Source organism: Myotis nattereri (genome assembly GCF_964212035.1).
Source record: "Myotis nattereri genome assembly, chromosome: X".
Taxonomy (NCBI): Eukaryota; Metazoa; Chordata; class Mammalia; order Chiroptera; family Vespertilionidae; genus Myotis; species Myotis nattereri.
Genome location: NC_138078.1, coordinates 110,603,019 through 110,629,748, shown reverse-complemented (window position 1 = coordinate 110,629,748; position 26,730 = coordinate 110,603,019). Strand labels below are relative to the sequence as shown.

Sequence of the window (26,730 nt, the reverse complement as noted above, 5' to 3'; positions counted from 1 at the left end):
ACTCATTAGTACCTCACCATGGACCCCTGTCCAATAGTGGCATTTTCTATTTCTCTGCCACAGGAAGAGACCTCATCCTGATCCTTAGCACAAAGACATTCTGAGCCACACAAGGGTTTGAATCAAATCTGTAAGAATCCCTTCTTTTTCTCCAGACTTCCTAACTAGGACTACACAGAGAAAATATTTTTATAACTCCCCCCTCTCCTTTGTTGTCCTATTATCAAATAGGTCAGGAATAACGTTACCAAATTTGCACTTTCCCTATTTTCCTTTGAGCTGAGACTAAGCACAGAAAAATGGAACCCAAAAAAGGGCTCTTAATTAAAAGGAATTCATTGTGTGCAGGGCACTTTGAGAAAACAAATGAAACGATCCTTTAGGCATTTTTAGTGGTGGTAAACTTGGCCACAGAAAACTAGAATTACACTAAAATCTGGTTAATTCAAAATTTGGGAACCAAAGGCAATATCTTTGAAGGACAGGAGGCTCATAATGAATTTACTTCTATTGATTAAGAGCCCATAAATGCTCCAAGGGGACATAAAAGCAAGAGTGTTTGGGGTGCTTCCAGTTAAACAGCTAGTTTAGAAATGCAAAACCCTTGGGAAACCTAATTTTAGGTTCATATTAACAAAATAATTGAAACTAGAAAACCCCATATAGTTGAATAAATCATATTTTTGTTTGGTTTAGATACAGTTTGGGGAGGTCTAGGACTCTACATTGCAATAGTAATACTGTTGACCCTTGAACAACACAGGTTTGAACTGCACAGGTCCACTTATACGTGGATTTTATCAATAAAGAAACAGTCAGCCCTTTGTATCTCAGGCTTTTGCATCTGTAGATTCAAGCAACCACAGATGGAGAACAGTATTTTCCATCTGCGATTGGGAATCTGTGGATATGGAGGGCCAACTGTCTGCATTGTCCTATGCCATTTTATATAAGGGTTTGAGCATCCGGGGATTTTGGTATTCGGGGAGGTGGGTGTCTTGGAACCATTCCCCATGGATATCAAGGGACAACTGTACATATAGTATGAACATGGACTTGTTCACTGTTATAAAATACAATACTAGAACCAGGAGGTGTCCATTAAAACTTGGAAAACATAATGTTAGAAACTGTTTTAAAACCTACATATTCACAGGTAAACAATTCAGGGAACTTATTACCCAAATAGATGATATAAACCGGAAAACACAGGTATGTTCAAAAAGTGCATAGATAATTTCAGTTGTAATGGAGGCAAAAAAAATCCTTTAAGAGAATGAAAGGATGTTAAAGCCAACACGAGGAGGGTCATCATTCTCTTCAGTCCCTGTAATAAAAAGTCATCCTGAGATAGAGGGGCAATACATGGATTCAATGAAGAGGCCGCCTCCATTTTTTTTATATCAAAGTAAACCATACTGATTACAGGAATATTCACTTTATAATGAGCCCCTTAAGTAGGAACAATGATCTCCCTGGTGATGATGGTTGCTGCAAACTCTAAGATAGGAAGCGCTGAGAGGAACCAAGATGGCGGCATAGGTAAACACCTGTACTTGCTGCCTCGCACAACTGCATTAAAACTACAACTAAAAGACAAAATGGATATCATCCAGAACCACGGGAAGGCTGGGTGAGTGGAAAGAGAAAAGCGCATTGAGACTGGTAGGAGGTGCGGAAGTGCGGAGGTACGGAGGCGCGTGCGAAACGGGCTGGCAACTGGGTGCACTGTTGCCTTTTCAATTGGGAGGGAGATACAAGCTCCCAAGTGCTCTGAACTCCAGTTCTGGGAGAGACTCTGGGGACCCAGACTCATACGGGGAGAAACTGGACTGTCTGGCATTGGGACAGGACACGAGGGCGGCTTTCTCGCAGAGGTGCTTGCAGCGATCATTGTTCATGCACGGGGTTGCAGGACACAGAGACCCAGGGACCTCTCCGGGGCAGGGCTGACTGGCAGCCATTGCTGTTTGCTCCACCCTGGTGATTCCCTAAGACCCCGCCCCACCCAATTTACAACCCCACCCAAGCTGTGTGTAGAGGCTTTTAAATATGAATGGCCTGTCCTTTTGCAATTTAAAACCTAATAAACTGCAGCTGGGTCAGAGAGCCCCAGAGCTTCTAAAATAAGGCCTAAGGCTCAACAGCAGCCTGCATTGCTTCACAGCTGGGCCTCATCTGGGCACCTCCAAATCCCAAACAAAGAGGAGGATTCTGTAGATCTCTCTGTAGCTCCTGCTGGGTGGCCTCAGGCAGTGGCTGACTTTGCACCTCCTTGAAGATCCAAGAGCCAGTGTACGCAGTGGTCAGTGTGAGACCATACCAGATTACAACTCTTCACATCCATAAGAGACACACACTCAAGAGGCAGACTCAGTGAGCACCAAAGCCCCACTGAAGCAAGTCCTGCCCCATAAGGGTATCTCCAGCATAGCAGTTCTCCCATTGTAGACACAGCTGGTCCTCACAGCCAATTGGCCTGGAAGTCAATTCCTCCCAGTGATACCAACAGCAGTCAAGGCTTAACTACAACAAGACTGTGCACACAGCCAACAAAGGGGTGCACACAGCCTCCCTAATTACCACCTTAGGTAATTAGGGAGGCTGAGCCACTGGGCCCTATAGGACACCTAATACACAAAGCCATTCTATCAACACAGGGAAGCAGACAAAATGCGGAGACAAAGAAACATGTCACAAATGAAAGAAATGGAGGAAAGCAAACTACTGGATATAGAGTTCAAAACCACGGTTATAAGGTTACTCAAGAATCTTCTAGAAACCTCCGAGAAATTCAGTGAGACCCTCAAGGATATGAAAAGGGACCAATTAGAAATTAAGCATACAATGACTGAAATAAAGAATAATATACAGAGATCCAACAGCAGACTAGAGGATCCCAAGAATCAAGTCAAAGATTTGAAATACGAACAAGCAAAAATCACTCAACCGGAAAAGCAACAAAAAAAAAAGAATCCAAAAATATGAAGACAGTGTAAGGAGCCTCTGGGACAACTTCAAGCATACCAATATCTGAATTATGCGGGTGCCAGAAGAAGAAAGAAAGCAAGATATTGAAAACCTATTTGAAGAAATTATGACAGAAAACTTCCCCTACCTGGTGAAAGAAATAGACTTATAAGTCTAGGAAGTGCAGAAAACCCCAAACAAGAGAAATCCAAAGAGGACCACACCAAGACACATCATAATTAAAATGCCAAGGGCAAAAGACAAAGAGAGAATATTAAAAGCAGCAAGAGAAAAACAGTTAGTTACCTACAAGGGAGTACCCATATGACTGTCAGCTGATTTCTCAACAGAAACTATGCAGGCCAGAAGGGAGTGGCAAGAAATATTCAAAGTGATGAATAGCAAGAGCCTACAATCCAAGATTACTCTACACAGCAAAGCTATCATTTAGAATTGAAGGTCAGATAAAGAGCTTCACAGATAAGAAAAAGCTAAAGGAGTTCATCACCACCAAACCAGTATTATATGCAATGCTGAAGGGTATTCTTTAAGAAGAGGAAGAAGAAGAAAAAGGTATAGATAAAAATTATGAACAACAAAGTGACAACAATTACATATCTATCAACAAGTGATTCTCAAAATCAAGTGAATAAAAAATCTGATGAACAGAATAAACTGGTGAATATAATAGAATCGGGCATAAAAAGGGAGTGGACTGACAATTCTCAGGGGGAAGGGGGTGTGGGGGGTGCAGGGGGTGCTGGAAGAGACTGGACAAAAATCGTACACCTATGGACGAGGACAGTGTGTGTGGGGGGGGGTAAGGGCATGGGGTAGGATGGGAACCGGGTGGAGGGGAGCTATGGAGGGAAAAAAGAGGAACAACTAATAATCTGAACAACAAAGATTTATTAAAAAAATAAGATAAGAAGCGCTATCTTAGAGTATGGAGACATCTCTTTCTCTATCATTCCTCATTCAAACACTACTCCAGGGATGAAGGCAAGATTGACAATGCCAGTGGTGACTCAAGCTATTGGTTTCAGTTCAGCTAATATTTACATTGTGTTCCCATGTTCTAGGCACTGTGCTAAGAGCTGTGGATAGAGAAACTGAGGCATAGGCCCTGCATTATGAATTAGACAGTCTCTAGATTTGAGGGAGTGATAGGGGACAGCAGTGAGGACAAAAAAGTAAATAGACTATTACCAAGAGTGCTATGGAAACCCAAAAACAGGGTACCTAACCCAGCAAAGGGACCCAAATTTATTAAATGTGTTTTTATTGATTTTTAGATAGAGAGGGAGGAGAGATAGAAACATTGATGAGAGAGGAACATTGATAGGCTGCCTCCTGCATGCCCCCTACTGGGGATTGTGCCCACAACCTGGGCATGTGCCCTGACACGGAATTCAACCGGAGACCTCTTGGACCATGGGATGATGCTTAATTCACTGAGCAACACTGGCTGGGCAGGGATCCAAATCTAGCCACCTCACCCAGACCTACACTATGGGCTCATAGCAGGGCCTCCAGGGATTTGAGAAGGCCTCTACTTTTTAATAACATCTGCTATACATTGAGCACTTACTATGTATCAAGCACTATGCTAAGAAGTGTTTTTATATATATCATCTTGCTTAGTCCTTTGATGAAAATACCCTTGTCATTGTCATTTTTAAGATGAGATGACTAAGTCATGGAGAAAGTAAGTGACTACCCCACAGAGATGTTAAGTGGAAAAGCAAGGGTTTGTATCCAGGTCTGACTTGAGAGATTGGCTTGAGGTTCTTCGGAAAAGCTGTACATTTGAACACAGTACAGATCTTTCCCCCAGTTAATTTTAAGATATTTATATTTCTACTGGTTTAAATTATGGGCTTCCTAATCATGACTCAGAAAGGGTCTCTTATTACATTATTAAATTGCTCAACACTGCAGGGGCTACTGGGACACATACCTCTCCTAGTTCTTTCCCTAGGTTCAAACTGTCTTTTGTATTTTCCTTTTGGAGACTTTATAGTTGTTTGATGGGGATATGAGGGGTATGTTACGTGATTTGCTTCCCTTTAGAACTGAAATGGTATTTTGTTCTAATCTAGTGTTTGAGTTGAGCTTTTTTGTGTTCACTAAATTCCATTCCCCTATAGTTTCATAGGAGGAAATACCAGTCTTTACCCAAGAAAGCCAAAAGGACGGGGGACATCTGCTTATGTTCTCAGATAAATAGAAATCAGTCAGGTCCTGGCCAGGTAGTTCAGTTAGTTAGAGCATTGTCCCAATATGCCAAAGCTGTGGGTTCAATCCCAGGTCAGAGCACATACAAGAATCAACCAATGAATGCATAAATAAGTGGAACACAAGTCTCTCTCTCTCTCTCTCTCTCTCTCTCTCTCTCTCTCTCTTAATAAATTTAAAAAAATTTTTAAAAGTCAACAAAATGTACACTAACTCTTATAATAAAACCACCAGAAGCGCAGACCTCACCTCCCCACCCCAAAAAAGCCAGAGCTCCCTATGCTCTTCTCGGATTGTAAAAGGGCCCAAATCATATCAGGAAAACTGACCTTTCTAGACTTTCTTCTGGATGACTTCTCCTTTCTGCTCATTTCCAAATAGGACTATTCTGGTGACTTCTGCTTCCCTTTTACCCTGAAGCTGATAGAAGGAAGAAGAAAGGTTTATAGGGTTTTGTTTGAACCCCTCAAAGTCATGCCCTTACTGGGTAGCTGTCCAATTAGGAAGCTTGGGAAACATTTCTTGTGGACAGACATGAGCAGGCACTTGGTTCTGGTCACCTGGCCCCGAGGATTCTGTGAGAGCTGAGGTTGGAGAAACAGGATTCTTTCAAACATGGGGCTCCAAGGTGTTCTTGCTTCTAATGCAGCGGTTCTCAACCTGTGGGTCGCGACCCCTCTGGCGGTCAAACGACCCTTTCACGGGGGTCACCTAAGACCATCCTGCATATCAGATATTTACATTACGATTCATAACAGTAGCAACATTACAGTTATGAAGTAGCAACAAAAATAATTTTATGGTGGGTTCACAACATGAGGAACTGTATTTAAAGGGCCAGAAGGTTGAGAACCACTGTTCTAATGAAATCCCCATCCCCCAAGGCAGGAAGGAGATAAACAGACTACCTTTGCCTCCCTGCTCATCACCCCAATACCCACTTCTCTTGCCCCTTGCACTCATTTCCCCATTACCTGTCCTTCAGCTCCAGCCAACTAGTCCAAAGTCTATCAGGTCAAAAGCATCAGTTTCTACCTCTCCTGGGAAAGTCAACCCAGCGTAACTTTATGTAAACCACTTAAGGATTCCAGCCATACTTCCCGGTCTAGCTGCTGGGCAAGTCCCCGGGCTTTATTCTAACCATGGACTGATCTGTTTCCTGTCCATTTGGTGAATTGCCAAGTTTAGCTTAAAACAAAAGTCTAAGCCTATGAAAACTGTAAGCACCTCTGTTTATGCTCTTTAACTACATGAGGGTACACACTAGCTTTCATCTTAGCCATGAAAAAAATGACCCTTTATAAATTGGACCCATTTAATGAAAGGTCTGCTTTCCTGGGGGAGGTGGTGTATAGCACAGGTTGCTAAGAGCCTTAGAAGGTGTTGCTGCTGCTGCCACTCAACTTTTTCTCTTTATTTCCCTCCTCCTGCCAAGGTTTTCCTTTATTCTCCTTTCTCAGGTTTCTGACCTCTCCCTTCTTTTTCTTCCTCTTCCTTTTAGCCCCTCTCCTCTCAATCTTCCCTGGCTTTTCTTTCTGGGGAAGAAACAGAAGGGGAATGCAAAGACCAGGAGACTCTGGCTTTTCCCCTGGGAACACAGCATCTCTTGCTGGTAACCTTTATCACCTGGTCAGTGCCAGGGCTATTTTCTGAGTTACTGCCTCCCAGTACTTCTGAAGAGAGAAGCCCACTGTAACAGAAATGCAGGTTGGTCTTATAGAGTATGGGTCAGCCATCCTGCAGAGAGGGGGTAGGCAAAGATGCAAGAGAGCGGTGTGTGTCCTGAAAGGGTGGTGATCCTCTTTTAGTGCCATCAGCCTGTAGGCACCCCAGCCTCTAAGAAGCAGCTTGGGTAGTTTGAGCAGGCTAGGCCTAGCAGTAGGCTCTTTAGATGGTTTTCATGCTTTGTGGTATGCAAGGATTCAAAGCTCTGTTCTTCTGAGTTGCCTGTCCCATTAGTAAAGTCGACTCTTAGGCAGGAACCAAAATGCACCAGACCAGCTCCTCGGCTGCAAAAAAGCCAGATCTTTCCCAAGGTGCCTGCCTGTTGCTAGGAAACTATGCACTGGTACTGTGGGCCTTTCCTCCCCACCCCCAACAACTCAAACCCCAAGGGTGTGTGGACTGCAGCCAATGAGCCCTGTAGCTCTGCCAAGAGCCCTTCAATTTTATCCTTAAGACTCCCAGCAGCCTCAAAGGAAGTGAGAATCATTCCACCTCTCCCCCTGCTAATACTTCCCAAACATGAAACTCAGAAGTGAAAACCAAAGGCTGTTGTACCACCCCCTTTTATTATCAAAGTGCACAACTGCCACCCACAGCAGCTGCTGCCCACAGAAGCCTTTAAATGCCTTTCAGCACAGAACTGCCTTTGGCTCCACTGTAGGAAATGTGCCCCTCCCTTTTGTGGCTGGGAACACATGAAAATGGCCTCCTGACTCTACCCATCCTAGAGCTGGATTCAAAGGACAGAGTTCCATACCCCCAGCAGAGATCTGGTTCCTGGTGGGGTTTTGCTCTTCTCTTTGGTTAAGACAGTGTTATCAGTTCAAGAAAGCAGCAGAAGAGGAAGGAGGGAGAGAAGGAGAAAGAGTTCTGGGGCACAGAGTAAAAAACTAGGGAATCACCATACTGATACATATTCCCTTGGAGGGAAGAAAAAATTGAGATTTTAGAAAGGAATCTGGCTTGAATCCATTGCCTCAAGTTGTTTTGCTTTGAACAGCTTTGCAGGTTGTACGAACCTGTCAATCCTTCATTCAAGATGAAATAATGGGTGGGGTGGGAGAGGAAGGGGGAGGATTGCAGCTACAATTTCTTCTCAGCCCTAACATTAGGTGGTAAGGGACAGATATTTCAGTGTCTCAAGTAAAGCCTAGAAACCTGGGCAGTGGTCAGGACTGGGGATGAGGAGAATCAGCCAGCTGGTCTCAGGCTGACTCTAGATTGTTCCAGGCCTGGAAAAAATACATAATCTACTCAGACTCTGGCAAGCTGAACAAAGTAAGGGTGTGACCTCTCCAAACAGTACTTGAACTCTTGAGAAATTTTGGTGTAAGTGGGTTTTTAAAAAAAGTATACCAACTCCTCCTAGAGTTGAGACCATTCTCCAGCCCTGTTTGTTAGCTTATGTTTGCTCTTCTGGAGAGCCTAAAACTGACCTCTTGCCTCTTGCCATCCCTCCAGCCTCCTCCAGCCTTCAGATCTCAGCCATGCTCCACCATTGGAGCAAGGCAATGATCCCCATGAGATGTGACCATATTCTTTGAAAATAGGTATCATTTAAAAAAATAAACATGCCAAGTTCATCTTACATACTCCTGAAGTTATAGTCACTCATTCAATATTTATTGAGTACCTACTACTTGCCAAGCTCTGTTCTGAACTCTGGAGGATACAGCAATGAACAAAACAGGCCAACTCTTTTAGAGCAGAAAAATCATTAGGGTCCAGGGAAAGAGAAGGGGTAAATGACTCCTAACATGCCAATTCATTTGGTATTTCTTAAATCCAAATCTGCTCCCTTTTCAAAGACCACCAGTTAGACAACACAAAGTAAAATGGAATCCTCAGTCTCTCTGCAACTTTACATATTGCTCCACCCTTTTTTTTTTTTAATTCTTTATTAGTTAAGGTATTACAAATGTGTCCTTATACCCCCCATTAACCCCCGCTCCACCCTCTTATTCATGCTTTTGTTCTTTTCTCTCCCACCTACCCTGTATTGAGGGTGTGGGCCAGTTAAGATGAAATTGAAGTTGGACTTAGATTAAGACTCCAGATCCAGCCCTGGCCGGGTGGTTCAGGTGGTTGAAGCATCATCCCATACACCAAACGGTTGCGGGTTCAATTCCCAGTCAGGGCACATACCTGAGTTGTGGGTTTGATCCCTGGTCAGGGTGCATACAGGAGGCAACTGATCAATGTTTCTCTCATATCAATGTTTCTCTCTCTCCCTTTCTCTCTAAAGATCAATAAAACATATCCATGGTTGAGGATTAAAAAACACACACACACAAGACTACAGATCCAAGAAAGCCATTTAACCTCTCTGACCTTAGTTTTTGTTTTGTTTTGTTTATGAGATGGGTTCTGTGTTATATTCTTGTAGCAAAGACTTCCCCATGCATTAGTGACTTAACATCAAATATTCTTAAGGCCCAAACTACCTTTTTGAAGACTAGTTGGGATGCTATTGCCATAACTCAGAGAGAGATATTGAAGGCTTGAGTTATAAACATGGAAAAGGGGTTCAACGAGAGAGGTAGGAGTCCAAGGTATCTCTGCATGAGCTTCACAGCTTGAGTGACCAAGAGAAAGTGAGACCAGCCCAGTTTCATGCCCCTCATTAACTTTGTGGTTTTAGCTCTTTGTTGTTCCAAACAGAAACAAACTTGGTCTACATTTCATTTTTAAATAACAACTGACTTTGGGGAATTACAACCTCACTGCCCAAACTGATGTTGTTTTATTTTCATTACACAGCATTCTGGTATCTTTCCACCCTCGCCTCCCTCTGGACTTTCTGATGAGCCCCAGTCTGCCTCTCCTTCACCCAGCTACATGTGGTCCTCCAGTGCACCACCCCGTTACTCTCCACCCTACTACCCGCCTTTTGAAAAGCCACCACCTTACAGTCCCTAAAGAGGAATGTCCGCTGGCTATTGGGATTATTGTGGCTTTTGTATTTCTGCTTTAGTGGAAGTGTATAGGGGACACAATTTCAAGTGTGATTCTTATGCATAGTTTCAAGTTTTACAACAGCTGCCAGGCTAGGGAAAGATAGGAATAAAGTTTATTTGTTATCAGTGCTGAGCAGGGGTGGCTAGGCTGAACCCAGGACTTCCATGAAGAACAGTACACATGCTCTAAGCAAGGCTGGGGAGACAGCCCAGCAAGAAGCTTGTCATGTTTGGACCTGTATTACCCTATGGCTCTGCCTCTGTATTCAGCTAAAGTGTGGTTGTCATCTGTTTCATTTTGTGTAAATGGAGTGTTGTCCTCAAGCCCTTGGCAGATTGCCACCCTAGTACCTCGGCTGACGTACCTGGCTTATAGGCCCTATCTTTCCCTACTACTAAAGTCAGTTCCTAAGGAAAATTTCCCAGATGATGGGGCTACACAGTAGTTCCAATGCAGAGAGTTCTGACTAGGACTTAGTTTACTTGTGTCTGGATGTTGTAAAAAGCTGCCCATAACTTTTCCTTCTCTATGAGTATTATAAAAATGGCTGTCGTGATCATTCAGCTCAGCTTTTGTTGTTGGTACCTCCCAAAGGGAAAAGTGCAATATCCATTCAAGTAGCGGGAAACAGGGTTGATTGTTCTGGAAGCACTGAAATACAGAGAGCAACATGTGAGTTGTTTTAAGGAGATCTGTTATACATCTGATAACTTAGGAGACAGTGGTTCTACTACATGTTGCAGTATTACAAAAAACTTTTGCTACAGATATAAATCTTATGGTTAAATTCAGAATTAAAATGCTAGATTAGAATCTTGGTTCATGACATGAATTGTTACTAATCTTTGTGACTATTTAATCTTCAAATATTGTGCTTCAACCCTAGCAAACCGCACGTATCCTGCACTCTACCCCAAAAGATCATCTGTGTTTTAATGCCACCGCTCTTATTGGTCCCGTTTCTGTTGAGACCAATTATGACAGTGTTCAAGATTATGAAAGTGTTACAATGCTGCTTTAAATCTGCAAAACCTCAAATGTAGCCAACTTGACAAATTATTGTGTTATTGTTGATTAAAAATCCATCTGGCACATTGTGGTAGGTATTTATGCAGTTCTTTTAATTAGGCGTAGCTTTAAAACATCAACCTGATGGATTTAACACTTTGGCACTCATGCCTTCACTTCAAAATGAACACTTCCATTGCAATCTTATGTTAACCTGAGGATTGATTTTTAAAAAAAGATCGATAACCCTAGACTTGTATCATGTAAAAATACAGAGGCTATAGGAGGGTACCTAATTAGACAGTTCTGCAAACAGAACATACTGGAAAATTTTCCAGCCAATTTAGCTACCTCCTGACTTGATGGATTAGAGTTTAGCAGGCAAATGCTGGTGCTCCCATCTACCTTGCAGACACCCAGCCATGAAGAATTATCAAGGCAAAAGTGCACTCACTGGTCACAGTAAATGTTTGCAAGACATTCAGTTTAATTTTCAGCACCATGAACGATGTCTCATCCAGATTTCAAATCTGAAAAACTATAATCTTTTTGTGTTATATAAAATTACTATTATTTTCTATAGTTCTGAGCACATTAAAATTCTATTGGATTTCAAAAGGGACTAATAACCAATTGACTTACAAGTATCAACTTGTAATATTCAATTAAATATTTTGCTGTTTACACTTTACCTTTTGCTTTAGTGAATCTGTATCTAATTTTTTAAAGGCACCATTACACAGTATATCCTACATTTATCACATTTCTTAAAGTGTTAAAATTCTGGCTCATTTCTATGTATTTTTCTTACTTTACAAAATAACTTGAAACAGTACAGATTTTGTAACACTTAATTTGAGCAGCTTCTTTTTTATTACATCAAATCACATGAAGTGTATGTTACCTTAGAAAAATTAATATTTGCTGCTTTACTATTTTGCAAAACATTTGCTGTAATGAAGGAATTTGTATTTCCATTATGTACCTTGACTGCATTTTGTAATCTTTACTGCTTTATTCCTAATTCTGCTTTAAAGTATTGAACTGGGCATGAAATATTAAAATATTAATCCAGAACCTATAAACTGGATGTTGCTTAAAATCTTTATCACTGCCATGTTGGAAATCCAGACTGCTTTTGTGATGTTTCAAAATAATAAAATTTTCCTCCTCCTTATCCACTTACATACGTCTTCATGGAAACTACAAAGGTTGTCACAAATGTTCTAAAGCAGTGATTTTCAACCCGTGTGCCACAAGAATTTTTAAAACACGCAGTACCTATTTAGTCAGGGACACTGACCTCTTTTCCCTTAGATTGTCAAATAAAAAAAAACTGACAACAGCTAACACACTACCTGTCCAGTGTGAATGAACCAAAATTATGCCTATTTTTCGTTATATTGGCAAAAAAATAGATGTTTTTTGGTGTGGCACAGAATTTTAGTAATTAGTTTATGTGTGGCATGAGATGAAAAAGGTTGAAAATTGTTGCTCTAAAGTGATAGACAGCAGCCGACTCACTTTTGACTATCAGGGTTCAAGATACATTGGGCATGCAAATAACCAGCATATAAAACCTAATGAAGAATTCTATCTTGCTGTCTTCAGATAAGTAGCTCCAATCTCCTGCTACAAAAAATTGAAAAAACAACAGAATATAAAGGTCTATATAATTTCTGACAGATAGTCTTGTAAAAAAAATGCACTCAAAAATCACAAAACATTTTATTTTTGCCATATGAATCTCTACGAACTAATATCAGGTAACAGTTGAAATGTAGAACTTAAAAGTCATGATAGGGAAGATTGTACAAGTATGAATATTACAGCATTAGGTGAAAATGACAAGGTTTCATATGATTGACAGAGGTGAGGAAGCCAGTGCTATTGAATAGCAATTAATTTTTTAGAATATGCATGCCTTGACCATACAAAATACCTTGGGTCATTTTTACCATTTGTTTTATCTTTTTTGGTACAATAGGAAACACTGCAGCATTAATTCCTCATAGTAGTCGCATGTGGGGAATAATTACCACCGAAATGATAATGATCATTTAAACATCTTCACTTAGTTTGAGCAGTTCACTTCCTGTCATCTTAACAAACTGCTATTTCAAATAGTTCCTATCTAGAATATTTATGGGTAATTTATCACAGAACCAAATTTGATGCAAACTTGAAAGAAAAAGTGAAGTTCAATAGCCAGAAAACTAAGGATAAAATAAGAAAACCCACGATAAGTTTTATACAATGTCTTGCTGCAGATTTCCAACCTAATAAATACTGGGAGTAAAGGGTGTTAACCCTTTACTAGAATATTCTACATGGAATTCTAAACTTCAAATAAACGTCTAGAAAAACTGAAGACCCTGATATACATGCAAGTAAGAGTCTTCTGGCAAAAATACCATTTAATTTTCTGGTTTTCCTCCTCCCCCCAAACTCCGGAAGATACCTTGGTAGGCACAGTTTAAATCTCAAGACTCAGAATTTACATAAAGCACAGCAGAAGCAAAAAATAATATCCATATTACTCAGAATGGATAGTGTTCCATTATAGAATTCCTGGTTTGACATAATAGCCCGTAGGAAATACCAAGTTTTATGATGACAAACTAATTTACCTAGCACTTAAGTCTAAAAAGTCTGGAAGCCCTGCTGGCATCAGTATCACACACTTGTAGAGTAATTATGTCTAACTGGTGAAATAGCATTAATGAAACTCAAATTTCTACTGAAAATATTTCAGAATGTACCTATAGCCAAAGAGTAATGGTATCAACATCTACACAGAAAGGAAACAGATATTGTGAATCCAGAGATTGCCGAGTCTTGAGTTATAAGGTAATTTAAAATTTTCCAAGGATTAGTTTACAAAATGGTTTTTGACAATATAGACTCACAGAACAGAAAACAGATGTACATCATTCTAAGCCTCAGTAAGCAACAGATTACTTTTTCTTTCTCCTTGTATTATTGCAAATACTGATGCCTGATACCCTCAGCTACCAACTTTAGAAACACTGAAACCATTATCTTCAAATCTAGTTTACCATCGGAAGAATGATGTATACATGAGAAATTACGATTAAAGCTTTAAGTTTGAAGTCAAGAAATAGACTATTTTTAAAAATACATTGTTAAGGAGAAAGAAAATATCTATGTTGAATTAAGAAATACTTAAGCAAAGTTACACATGACTAATAACTATGCACAACAATCTTTTTCAGTATCTATTAAAATTTTTTCTTTGCAAAGTCACTTACAGAAGAAGTTCAACAAGTTAATCTTGTTATAAATGCTAGGCTATATTTTCCAACCTGCTTCCTTTTAATTCTAGCACTTCAATAAGTTTTGACTTTATTTTCTAAATGTTTAAATATGTGTCATTTATAAAGGAAGAAAGGTGGTATTTACTGGTCTCAAGATAAATGGGGATCAACAGGCCTATATTACATTCCACATATAGTGTCTGATTGCTATAACATTGCAACAATTTGTAGATGGAATGGAGCTTATTTTCGAAAGGGTAAAAACCTAAAAGGTCCTGCTGATAAGAAAGTACTAGATTACTGATTCAGCTATTTCAAATGAAAACTTCCTATTAGAGATTCTAAGTAATATGAACATTGAAAAATATATGCCAGTAGCCTCCTACCCAAAATATGTAGGAGTCTCATTTCTGGAACGTATCATGTATAAAGATTTATACAGAATTAAAGATTTATTTTGGTGGCTTACAGATTCAAAATTTGAAAATTTTCATGGGACTATTTTTAACCATAATGAACAAAAAGGCAATATCCAATCACTCCCACTCTGCTTCTAACATGTAAGAGCAAAAATTCAAAAAATAATGCAACAGAACTTTTCATCTCCTCCAGTCTGCATTACCGAGATTAGTATTTTTTACCACAGAGACCACATAGCAAAGATATATATACACTAGTCCCAGCCACCAAAGTATTTTCCACACTATGGCAATAAAAGCAAGATTTAAATCTAATGAGCTAAACTAATTCTTCTGATGAGACTTGACTGCATGGCCATTTTCATGGAAGGAGGCAGGAGGTTGCTATCCATTTGGACTAGCAGAACACACAACCACACGGAATCTTGTTTCAAAAATTTCCAGAACAACTTCGGAAGTTCTTGTTTACTTTTTATGCCATATACAAACACAACACACATTTATAGTCTCAATATTAAGAAAATTGAGAATTGAGCAGTAAAGTGCTAACATAGAAGGGGAAAGTTTAAGATATACTAGGGTATGCTAATAACTCCAGTTATTTTCAAAAAACATTCAGACTCTTCGAATTCTATTCTGGAAACTATCTCTCCAAGCTTTATTTGCCCCTTTTAAATGAGCTGACAGCTATCTATATAAACAGATACTTGGGGGTGGGACTTCTCAATCTCTACAAACTTTCAGAATAATTTGCTTCTAAAAATTATCAACAAATAATTCAACTAAACTACCTTCAGATGACGTGTCACATAAAATTTCTTAATTTGTTTTATAGGTCTTCTGAAAGCCCTACCCCTTAATCCAAACCAAAACTTTGATATTTCAAAGGAGTTCAGTAAGATTCTGGTATTATAAATTCAAACTCAGTACTGCCATCTGTTACATTCTGTTTAAAAATTGAATCATTTTCCTGCTGAATAAAAATATCTTCCCAGGTCATTGGCTTGTTCTGCGGAGTGGATGTGGTCCCTACTGGAGGTTCTTTCCCAGCATCAACCTTATACCCAATACCATCATCCTTCATTACAGGCACAGTGCCTGACCTATCAGAAAGGTATGCGTATTGTCTGATCTGTAAAGACCTGCATGGATGTAAACGATAAAGCTTTGAGTCTCCAGAAGGATCTTGACTATGAACTGACTTTATGTGTGAAGACATAAATTGATAGTTGATGAAAGATTTGCCACAAGCCAAACATTGATATCTTCGCTCTCCTGTGTGATGAATTTCATGCTTTGTGCGATATTCTGCAAGAGGAAATACCTTCTCACAGTAACGGCAAGGATACTTCTTTTCCCAAGAATGAATGTTAAAATGTCTCCGCAAGCTTGTCAGACAGACATATGACCTTTTGCATACAATACAGATATAATAGACCCTTCCATCTACTATTAACTCATAGTGATCATCATGTTTTACTTTCATTCGTTTGTTGGCTGGCTCACTGCTAATTGTTTTTGGTATCTCATTCTCAAGTCTGGCCTCCCCTTCGTCAGGGTCATCTTTGACAGGGATCACTATGTCATAAGTATCTTCACCAATATTTGCATAAACCTTGCAACCAGTTGACAAGCCTTCAATTTCAGTTGCTGTATCTAAAGTAATGATCTTCTGACCCTCCATTAGATGTTTTGATTCTAAACCTGGATCATTAGTGTTTCTAGTAATTATATCTGAAACTTTTAAAGAATTGGAAAGTGGCTCTTGCAGAAGTGTAGGGATCTGCATCTTCTGTACCAGTGATCCATCAAAAGTGGCATTTTTGGGAGTATCAGCCTGTGGGACCAAAGATGTATTACTGACAGCCGAATCTGGACTGGAGCTAATAGTGTCGTCATCATCATCTATAATTTCCTCCTCCTCGTCGTCATTGGCCTTGTTTCCTTTCAAAACAGTACTGTTCGGTGTCTGCTGATTCTGCACAAGTAAATTGATTGAAGGAGACATATGATTTGGAAGTGAAGGACTGACATTTGGTGGCGTAGTATGTGGTGCCTGATTTAACAAAATGATGTTAGGAGTCAGATGTGTCTGGGCAGAAGATACCAGCACTTTTTCACTTCCTTGTGTCTGGCTCAGAGTTGCCTGGTTCACAGGAGTAGGAAGTTTCTGAGGAGGTGTGTTATTTGTTAAAGGGGGGGAGTTATTGCTAGCACAAGGTGCAGCATCTGAAATAGCAACAGAGCCTGAGTTAGGCTGGGCCTGTGCCACTGCACTGGTACTTGGCAAAGTCTCCTTTGCAGGCAGAATCTCAGAGCAGAAAATAACGTCGTCATCATCATCATCTGAATCAGTAACAATAATCTTTTTTGTCTCATAATCTTCAGCAGATAAGGAAAAAGACTCTGTTATAATAGGCATTATAGTTGCCCCATTATCTTGGGTTTCGTCTTTTGATTTTTGTACTTCAAGGTTCTTGTCACTAGAACCAGGAGGTAAGGTTTCTGAATTACCATCCTGAGCTGTACGTGAGATGCTTTTAACCTGTGACAATGGGACACCAAGCTCTGCTATAAACTTAACTCCTAACAACTGCCCTGATTTAATTAACTCATCCAGTAAATCTGATCTAACACGAACAATTTTAGAACTATAGATATAATTGAGAATTTCTGCAAAGATCTCTGCTCTTATAAAGCTTAGTTCAACAACTTGCCCAGCAACTGAGAAGAGCTGATGGAAGTAAGTACTAGAAGCAGAAAGAATATTCCTGTGGGCCCGGAATTTTCGATCTTCCACAATAACGGTAACATCACAGAAGAGTCCATGGCCACGTTGCTCATTCAAGGAGTTCAGCAGACTGCCAGAGTATTGAATGTCTGTAGCAGAAATCAGTTTTCTACTCTCCATGCCTATTAGAGAAAGGGAGAAGGTACGGGTGAAAGAATATTAGGAAAGAAAAGCAAAAGTATTTTACTATTCAGAATTTTAGCTACAGCATCATCAAATAATTTGTTCAAGTTTTAACTGAAGTTTGGCATAACTTTTTGGCTTTTATATAAATTGTTCATATGGGTTGGGTTTTGGACCATGTGTCAAATCTCATGACTTCCCCCTGAGAAGAGACAAGCAAGTTTTAAACTGATCTACAGATGTGAACAGTAATCTCTTCCTTTGCATCTCAAATACATGCATCACCACTAAGCAATTTTTAAATATTAGAATTAATTTTCTTAGTTCCAATTTTGTTTTCTCCTCAAGAAGAGTTAAGAATTAAGTTTTAGCTGTCTTAAAACTTTTTAAAGAAAAATCTTCATCATGAACACAAAAGTTATTTCACCTGTAAATGAATGATTTAAATGTCAGAAAAGTTTGTGGCCCGCTGGCCACAAGTTTGCTATGCGTGATGTATACAAAAATGAGTATGAAATATATACTCTTCCTAAATTTTAACTTATCTTTAAGAACATATTAAAAAAATACTCCCTGCAGCCAATCACTAAATCAGCATTTACAAGCACTGACAATTATTTCCTCTAAATGTCCCATTATTCTTCTATTCTTATTTAAATTGTGATGCCTCAGTTAGGATAAACCAGTAAACACCTTTCTTATCCTTTCCTTTCTTCATTCCCTTCCTCCTTCCCCTCACCTCTCTTACAATCTCCAGAGGTGGAATATTAAAGAGTGCCAAATGAAGTCAACAGATGCTACCATAAAAAGTAAGATAAAGGAAAAGAAAAGTTTACCATTTCTTAATGCCTATTTGCACGAAAACATTTTGTTAGTAAAGAACTATGTGCATTGGTATGAGAACATTCTCGCATCAAATGAATTAGTGAAAATGAAAATAAGCTTATTGGAACAGTGCAGATATTGCTCTAGAAAAAATGGGAGGATGTCAGTAAATAACATTTTTGCACTTCTTAATAGATATTCCCAGTCACAATGATCCTGAGTTGTTAAAATACATAGGGTGTCCCCCCAAAATGTATATACACACTTTGAATAATTATAAAGGCAATATTTATTAAAATACATTTCATTTCCAAAATTGAGCTATCAGCTGTTAAATTATATATACATATTTCAGGGACACCCTATCCTATCCTATATAATAAAACTATATATATAAAAGCCAAATGACCAGAACGACTGGAATGACCAGTCACTATGTTGTGCACTGTGGCTGGCCAACCAGCCTGATCAGGGGTGGGGCAGGCCAGCCAACCTCCCACGGCCCCTCCCACGGCCCCTCCCCCCCAGCCAACCCCATCCTTGATTGCCCCCCCCCCATGAATGGGGGCAGGGCTGGCCGGCCAACCTCCCGTGGCCCCTCCCCCTGACCAGCCCCGATCAGGGCGGGCCAGCTGGAACCCACCTAAGCCTCTAGTCCTCCTATATAATAAAAGGCTAATATGCAAATCGACCAAATAGTGGAACAACCGGTTGCTATGATGCGCACTGACCACCAGGGGGCAGATGCTCAATGCTCTTCCACAGGGGGAGCACTGCTCAGCCAGAAGCCGGCTCAAGGCTGGCAAGCAAAGCGGTGGTGGCAGGAGCCTCTCCTGCCTCCATGCCAGTCGGACATCCCCCAAGGGCTCCTGGACTGCAAGAAGATGCAGGCAGGGCTGAGGGCCCCCCATCCAGTGCACGAATCTCGTGCATCAGGCCTCTAGTATCTATAATTACAAAAGCATAATATGCTAATTAGATCGGACATCCTTCCTGACGACCTTTTGGATGAAGCCGGGGCTACGAGGGCAGCCGGGGGATGGAAGGCCTATTCTTGCATGAATTTTGTGCATCGGGCCTCTAGTATAAATTAGCTGATAAGTACTTTTGGTAAAGAAATACTTTTATTGCTAATATTTCCCTTTAGAATTACCAAAATAGTACCATTGTTGCAGTGCTTAAGGTATATATAGGATGTCCCAAAAAATGTATACACACACTTTGAATAATTATAAAGGCAGTGTTTATTAAAATGCATTTCATTTTCAAAATTGAGCTAGCAGCTGTTAAAATGTGTATACATTTTTTGGGACACCCTGGACACATCGAAGGCAGAAGCATTTCAAATACCTTCTCAATATTTCAAAATTATAGCTTTTAAAAAGTGAAGAGTCTAGAGATCAATGACTTAAATCATCATCAGTAACAAGGCATTGCTTGTTAACAGTACCAAGGAATTCCAGGTTAGGCATTCATCAGAAAGGGTGACCTTTGGACAGCGAGCCAGCAACCAGGGCTTCAGAAATATGGGGATTTGGAAAGAAGTCACTTTTCAGTGGATAGATGGGTTTTCTGAATAGGATCTCACAATTTTTGTCATTTGCAAATGTTCTTTTTTTCCAATGGAGGAATGCGTGAAGTGGACATGTTCCGATGACACTGGGACTTGGTTTCATTTTGTTTAGGTTTCCCCTCCTCCCCGTTAGGGTGGGCCCAGGAACAGCACAAACTGGTCTGATTTGTGACCTGACTGTGGAAAAGCCATTCTGCACCACTGGGAGAGAAATCCTTGACTGGGGGGTGCGGGGGAGGGGCAAGCGATGGTGGAAAAGCGAAAAACGACATCCGCTGCAAGGGAGTGAAACAAACCGACACGCGGCTCCCAACAGCAGCTGAACCCCATCTTCCTTCCTCCACCCCACCCCCCCCTTCTCCATTTGCACCCGGCCAGCTGCAACCAAGGTTTTTAACCCCCTTTCACGCAAAAGGGCAGCGTCTCTCAAACACAGGCAGAGGTAGGAGCAGCACAGTGAAAGCGGGGGTAATAAGGCTAGCTGGGGAAAGTAGAAGGTGGCGAAGAGGAAGGTGGGGGTGCTGGGAGGGGATAAGGCCGAGCAGGCGGCATTGTTATGCCCCGGAGGAGGACAGAAGGGGAGGATGGGCCCGGCAGAAAGGCTCTAAAACAAAGTAGGGACAAGGAGCAGAAAAAGAGGCACAAAAAGGCAGGTTATAGTGCAAGGGAAACGCCAAGTGGGCCTCCGTGGAAGGCTTCCCACGCTCCGGGCCTACCCAGGGCACCCGCAGCCCCCGGGCCCCTGACGGCGAAGGGGACCGCGCCGCGGCCTTCCCGGGTCGCCCCCTCCTTCACTCCCGGGCCCACACAAAGAAGGACCGGAGGAACGAAGCCTCCAACTCGGCCGCTTCCTGGTTCAAGTGAGGAGGAAGCAGACGCAGGCGCGGCCGGGGACAGAGGAAGCAGCGCGGCCCTCGCTGCTCCCGAGCCGGGCCGCCTCTTTACCTGCTTTTCCGCGTCGCCGCTTCTCCTCCTCAGGCCGCGCCGAATGGTGGGAGTCCTCCAACAACAAGAGGCCGGACTCCACGGCGATTCGGCTCCTTCTTTAAACGTCGCTCCAGTCTAGGGCGACGTCGACGCGGCTGCCGCCTCCTGCCGCCACCGCTGCAACCGCTGCCCCACGTCCGCCGACAGAGGGCACAGCGCGTGGGCGAAGCGCTGGAGTCGAAGGCGCCTTCCAACTCCGAGTGCACTCGGGTCTTTCCGGAACGGCCCCGGCTGCAGGCGGGCCGCTCTGGCGCCTCTCTCTCAGTCTTCGGCTCCTTCCGTAAGGGGGCAGAGGAAGCCTGGGAAGCCCTTGGAACGTTCAGCCCTTTCCGGAGGGCGAAAGGGTGGGAAAAAGGAAAGGGAAAGATAGGGTAATGTAGTCATGAGGAGCCTTAGGGATGCAAGGGAAGCTAGACGCTTTCATCTAAATTCAGTTTAAGCATCTAAGGCGTAAAAACTTTGAGAGGCTATCCGGGTTTCATTTCTTCAGCAAGTTTGGAACTGCTCTATTAGCCTGTTTCTTAGATGATAAACCACCTTGAAATATAATCTGAATAAATAAAATCAAATAGATTTCATCAACTTATGATAATTCAAGTTGTAGGATAATAACTACATTACAGTAACATTCCAACTGTCGTTTACTGACCACCTTGTTTGATCTGTACCAAATCTTATGCTAGGTTCTGTAGAATGCAAACATGAATAAGCCAAGTCTCTACCTTTTCAAAGAGCTCAGTAGATAGATACCTGAACATGGGCCAAAGTGTTTGTACAAGGTATAGAATACAGAGAAGGGAATAGTATATTGAATGCTAACATTTGAGCTGTACCTTGAATGATGAATAATATTAACACTTGCATTATTTATTATTTTTATTTACATAGCATTTCCTACTCAGAGGGCTTTAGTGTCAGTTGCATAGTAGGTGTTCAGTAATTGTTTAATGAATGAATGAGTTGTGGTAATTTTTTTAAATCCTCACCTGAGGATATTTTTCCATTGGTTTTTAAAGAGAGTGGGAGGGGGAGAGACAGAGAGAGAAACATTGATGTGAGAGCGATACATCAGTTGGTTGGTTGCCTCCTGCACACACCTCGACCAGGGCCCTGGGCCAGGGAGGAGCCTGCAACCAAGATACATGCCCTTGACTGGAGTCGAACCCAGGGGGGACCCTTCAGTCAGCAGGTGATGCTCTATCCACTGAGCCAAACTGGCTATGGATAGTTGTGGTAATTTTTTTTAAATCCTCTCATAATACACTTCCAACTGAGTACCATGATGAATGAAGCAACAGGACTGGTGTTTGGAGAGCAAAATATTTCCCTTTAGGTTGGTTAATGATCATATTCAACTAAGGAGCCAAAATAGTAGGTTTTTTTCTTTAACAATGAAAGGACTCATGGGTATAATTTTCTTTAAAAAAAAAAATATGTATAGGATAGTATTGCATCTGTTTCCAAAAACTTGAATTTGCACCTATTTACCTTTCAGTCAGAATCTCTGTGCTTCTTTCCAACAAACATTACTGAAAATATTCATCAGGATAAAACAGATCTAACTATATCTAATTTTCTTCAACATTAAATCAGATAAGGATATCCCCATCTATCCATCCCCAATCTATTCTATATTCTCTTCAATAAAGTAAAGCCACATAGTAAAGCATTAAAATAGTGTGATACAGTTGTATTTTCACATGGAAATAAGAAAGTCACATGAAATTACTTGATTACTTCTCCAAGATGTTATATTGTGGGAAAACAAACTATGTGAGACTTATTACATCACTAGAGGCCTGGTGCACGGATTCATGCACTGGTAGGGTCTCTCAGCCTGGCCTGTGGTGATCGGGCTGAAACCAGCAGTCCGACATCCCCCGAGGGATCCTGGATTGTGAGAGGGCACAGGCCAGGCTGAGGGACCCCACTGGTGCACAAATCTGTGCACCGGGCCTCTAGTATGCATGTAAGATCTTTGGTTAATTTCTTCCTGCCCTCCCCTCTCACCCCTTCCCTCTGAGATTCATCAGTCTGTTCCATGTTTCCATGCCTGTGCATTGAGTGTCTGCCCCTGGTGGTCAGTGTGCATTATAGCTAGCGGTCAAATGGTCAAACGGTCGGACAGTTAGCATATTAGCCTTTTATATATATATAGACTGGTTTTGTTAAACTAGGATTTAAAATTATGAAAGTTTCACTGTTTAATATAAATACATTTCATGGGAAGTAGGAGTGTGTTGTTATAAAAGAAACTAAAACAGATGGTAGTATTTGCCTGGCAACTGAGTACTTAACAAAATTAGTTAGCAGATTAATGACCATTTTTGAGTCATTCTCCCTCAAAATTTAGTAGCAAAAAATATTAGAAAATAGGACAAAGTACATCTTTTTTAAGAACTTTAAATTTTATTTTTTCAATTACAGTTTACACTCAATATTATTTTGTATTGGTTTCAGGTGTACAGCATAGTGATTAGACAATCATATACTTTACGAAGTGTTTCCCCCAATATTTTTAGTACCAACCTGGCATATATAGTTATGGCAATATTATTGACTATATTCCCTATGCTATAAGTTATATTTTCATGACTAATTTGTAACTGCCAATTTGTACTTCTTTTTAAAAATATATTTTTTATTGATGTTTTTTACAGAGAGGAAGGAAGAAGGAGAGGGATAGAGAGTTAGAAACATCAATGAGAGAGAAACATCGATTCAGCTGCCTTCTGCACACTCCTTACTGGGGATGTGCCCGCAACCAAGGTACATGCCCTTGACGAGAATCAAACCTGGGACCCTTCAGTCTATCGACTGAGCCAAACCGGTCAGGACCAATTTGTACTTCTTAATCCCTTCACCTCTTTCACCCAGTCCTCCAACCCGCCTCCACTCTGGCAACCATCAGTCTGTCCTTTGTCAATAAGTCTGTTTCTATTTTGTTTGTTCATTTATTTTGTTCTTTAGATACCACATATAAATCAAATCATATGGTATTAGAACAAAGTACATCTTGAAAGTTTAGGATCTGTTTACCTTTAAGTAGCTAAATTGACTAAAACTAAAAGGACTTAACTTTGAAATACAGATCACAATGGCAGTAACTGCCACACTTGATATCAAATGGGTTTTGGTTACCACTCAGATTTCAATTGGAAGACACACTCAATACAACTTCTTTTGCACCAGTATGATCAGCACTACAGCTGCCCCCAGGATTGCCTTGCCTTTTGGTTTCTTTCACGAAAAGACCTTAAAAGTGTGGAACCTTAAATGAAGTATGATGAAAATCTGTTAATTCAAAGCACAGGAAGCTTCTCTTCCCTTCTGTCCATGTCACTCACCCCTATCTCAGCAAAAACTAAACTAAAATTAAAAATTATTTGTAATTAAAGGGGATCCAATGGTTAGGGAATGAACTTTTGTAGGTAAGCAGAGCAGACCACTTAGGGAAGATAGAATTTACTAGGTGGCCACAAACTGCTGTTTATGTCTCAGTTTCCCTGTTCCGTTTGTCCTGGAATTTTCCTAGCTTCTTACTATTCTGTAACAGTTTCATATTTCAAATATAGAGAAAATGAGGGACTATAATACCCATGAGTTCGTTATAAAAATTATTTGACAATATGAAATCAAATAAGAAATGAATCAAAAGAAAGGATTAAGAATGGACATTTTGCAGTGGGCCAATCTATTTAAATGGAGGACTAAGACCAAACAGCAAGGTTGATTATGAATATGTGACAGAATGAAATTACTATTAACACTGACTGACACAAAAATCCATTCATTTGTTCATTAAATACATATAATTTAGTACCTACTTTGTGCCCGGCAATGTTGTAGGCACTGTGGATACAGTCATCATCAAAATGAAGTCTCAGTCCATGAAACTCAGACTCTGAAGGGAGGCAGCCAATCATTGATTCTCTCACATCATTGATGTTTCTGTGTGTGTCTCTCTCCTCTTCTTTCCTATCTGAAATCAATACAAATATATTTTTTTAAAAAGGGGAGAGACATACACTAAACATATGTGTATATATTACCTAAATATATAACATCAGACAGGAATTAGTGTTTGAAGAAAATTAAACAGTGTAAAGGGACAGAGAATGATGAGGGTGCCATTGCAGATAGTGTGGTCAGGGACCGCCTCTCTGAAAAGATGATGTATGAGCAGAGAATGGAATAAACTAAGGGAAAGAGCCATGCAAATACCATTTGTATTATTATTTATGGGACATACTTGTACTAAAACATTATTTGTTGTGTATCTGAAATTCAAATGTAAGTGGACCTACTTACTGCATTATTTCCTTTTGCTAAATCTGACAATAAAACACACTGTCAGCTGCTTAGGAAATAGTTTGAATACTTTGTGCATTTTCTTCTTATCCCATTTAGATTTTTCTTTTAATTCCAGGTAGACTTAAAAATATGTACAGTTGACCCTTGAACAATGTGGGGGTGGTGGTTAGGGGCACCGACCTTCCAGGCAGTTGAAAATCTGCCTATAACTACCTAATTATATTTTAGCCATTCCTATGTATAGGGTGGGGCAAAAGTAGGTTTACAGCTGCGAGTACGTGAAAGTTTATTCTTATATTATCACTTATTATTGTTATTTTCTATACAAACTGTAAACCTATTTTTGTCCCACCCTTATTCTTTCTATATGTATATATGTACACACATATTTTATTTACACTTATTATATTATTTATACATCTATTATTTATACATACATATATATACATACACATATATGAAACACAGTTAGTACGCAATAGTATAGAATATGTAACGCACAGAAAGCACTTGAAACACAAACAGAATTGACTCTATTGTTGATAGGACCACTCTGAAATATATCATGTGGCCTGTCATTCTTCCCTTTAGTTACTTCCAGTACAAGGCTGAGAAAGACATGGTCTCTGGTCCAATCTGGACCTGTCAGGGGACCCATGGGGAACCACAAGGATGCCCGGAACCAATTGTAACGGAGTCTTGTTCACACGATTACCCACACTCCTTTCACGTCCGCCGCAGGCCACGTAAGCCTGGGGAAGGGTTTTGCGGATGTACCCGGAAGGTTTCCAAGGTCTCCCAGCTTTGGGAGGTTGCGCAGTGGCGCGGTCTGGCAGTTAGGCGGGTTCCTAGGCTCTGTAAAGTGGTACCTATTTTGCAACAAGGATGGCGCTGGTGCTTGGCGCTCGAGCCTGTGCGGGGCGGAAGGCAGGCCTCGGGCTCCAAGGGGAAGCCTTGCAGTTCCTAGAGCCTGGGGCGCAGCTAGGCGGCGCGTTCGGGGAGTGGGGGTGGGGGTGGGGGTGGGGGTGGGGGGGCCCAGCTCTCGGTCAGGGGATCCGAGTAGTCTTGGGCATCAGCTGGGTGGCCTCCGCCAAGGTCCCGGAAACTCGCCCCACTGCTCCAGCTCAAGGTACGGTTCTCGAGAGCGGAGCTAGGCGCCGGGTCGCTTTTGCCTCCTTGGCTGCCTGTCACGGGCAACAAGCCCTGACTTACGCTGCTGGACACGGGCAGGGAGGAGTGGGTGGGAACTGCGCGCTTTTGATCTGAGGAGCGCACCCCTGCTTTCTGAGTCTCCATCTTTCACCCTGCTTTTGACCATTTGCATTTTGCTTCCTTCTACCTTCCTTGCGCCTATTTTCATTTTTTCTTCAGTCTACCCATGGTAGCCCCCTTTTTGGCCTTTTTCTCCCTTAATTCTCACTCATCCTCGGGCCCCTTCAGACAGTGCCCTGAGCTCCCTTCACACGCCCACCCCCTTCCACCTCTGGTCTTGTAGCTAATATGGCCAAGGCTCCCAGACCT

General features: G+C 41.2%; 2 protein-coding genes across 2 annotated transcripts in view; one reads left to right on the top strand and one right to left on the bottom strand.

The window, feature by feature from the left end:
* TMEM255A (transmembrane protein 255A) overlaps positions 1-12,083 on the top strand; it is a 56,288-nt gene extending 44,205 nt beyond the window's left edge. Inside the window, exon 10 of the mRNA XM_081115224.1 lies at positions 9,694-12,083. Coding sequence (XP_080971350.1) covers positions 9,694-9,852 — 159 coding nt within the window. The 3' untranslated portion in view covers positions 9,853-12,083. The remainder of the gene's footprint in view (positions 1-9,693) is intronic.
* Positions 12,084-13,875: 1,792 nt separating this feature from the next.
* On the bottom strand, positions 13,876-21,020 carry ZBTB33 (zinc finger and BTB domain containing 33). The gene is made up of 2 exons (XM_081115223.1): positions 20,854-21,020; positions 13,876-17,509 (listed from the first exon to the last, which is right to left on the bottom strand). The coding sequence occupies exon 2, from the start codon at positions 17,505-17,507 to the stop codon at positions 15,489-15,491; it is 2,019 nt and encodes a 672-aa protein (XP_080971349.1). The 5' UTR covers positions 17,508-17,509; positions 20,854-21,020; the 3' UTR covers positions 13,876-15,488.
* Positions 21,021-26,730: the final 5,710 nt, after the last annotated feature.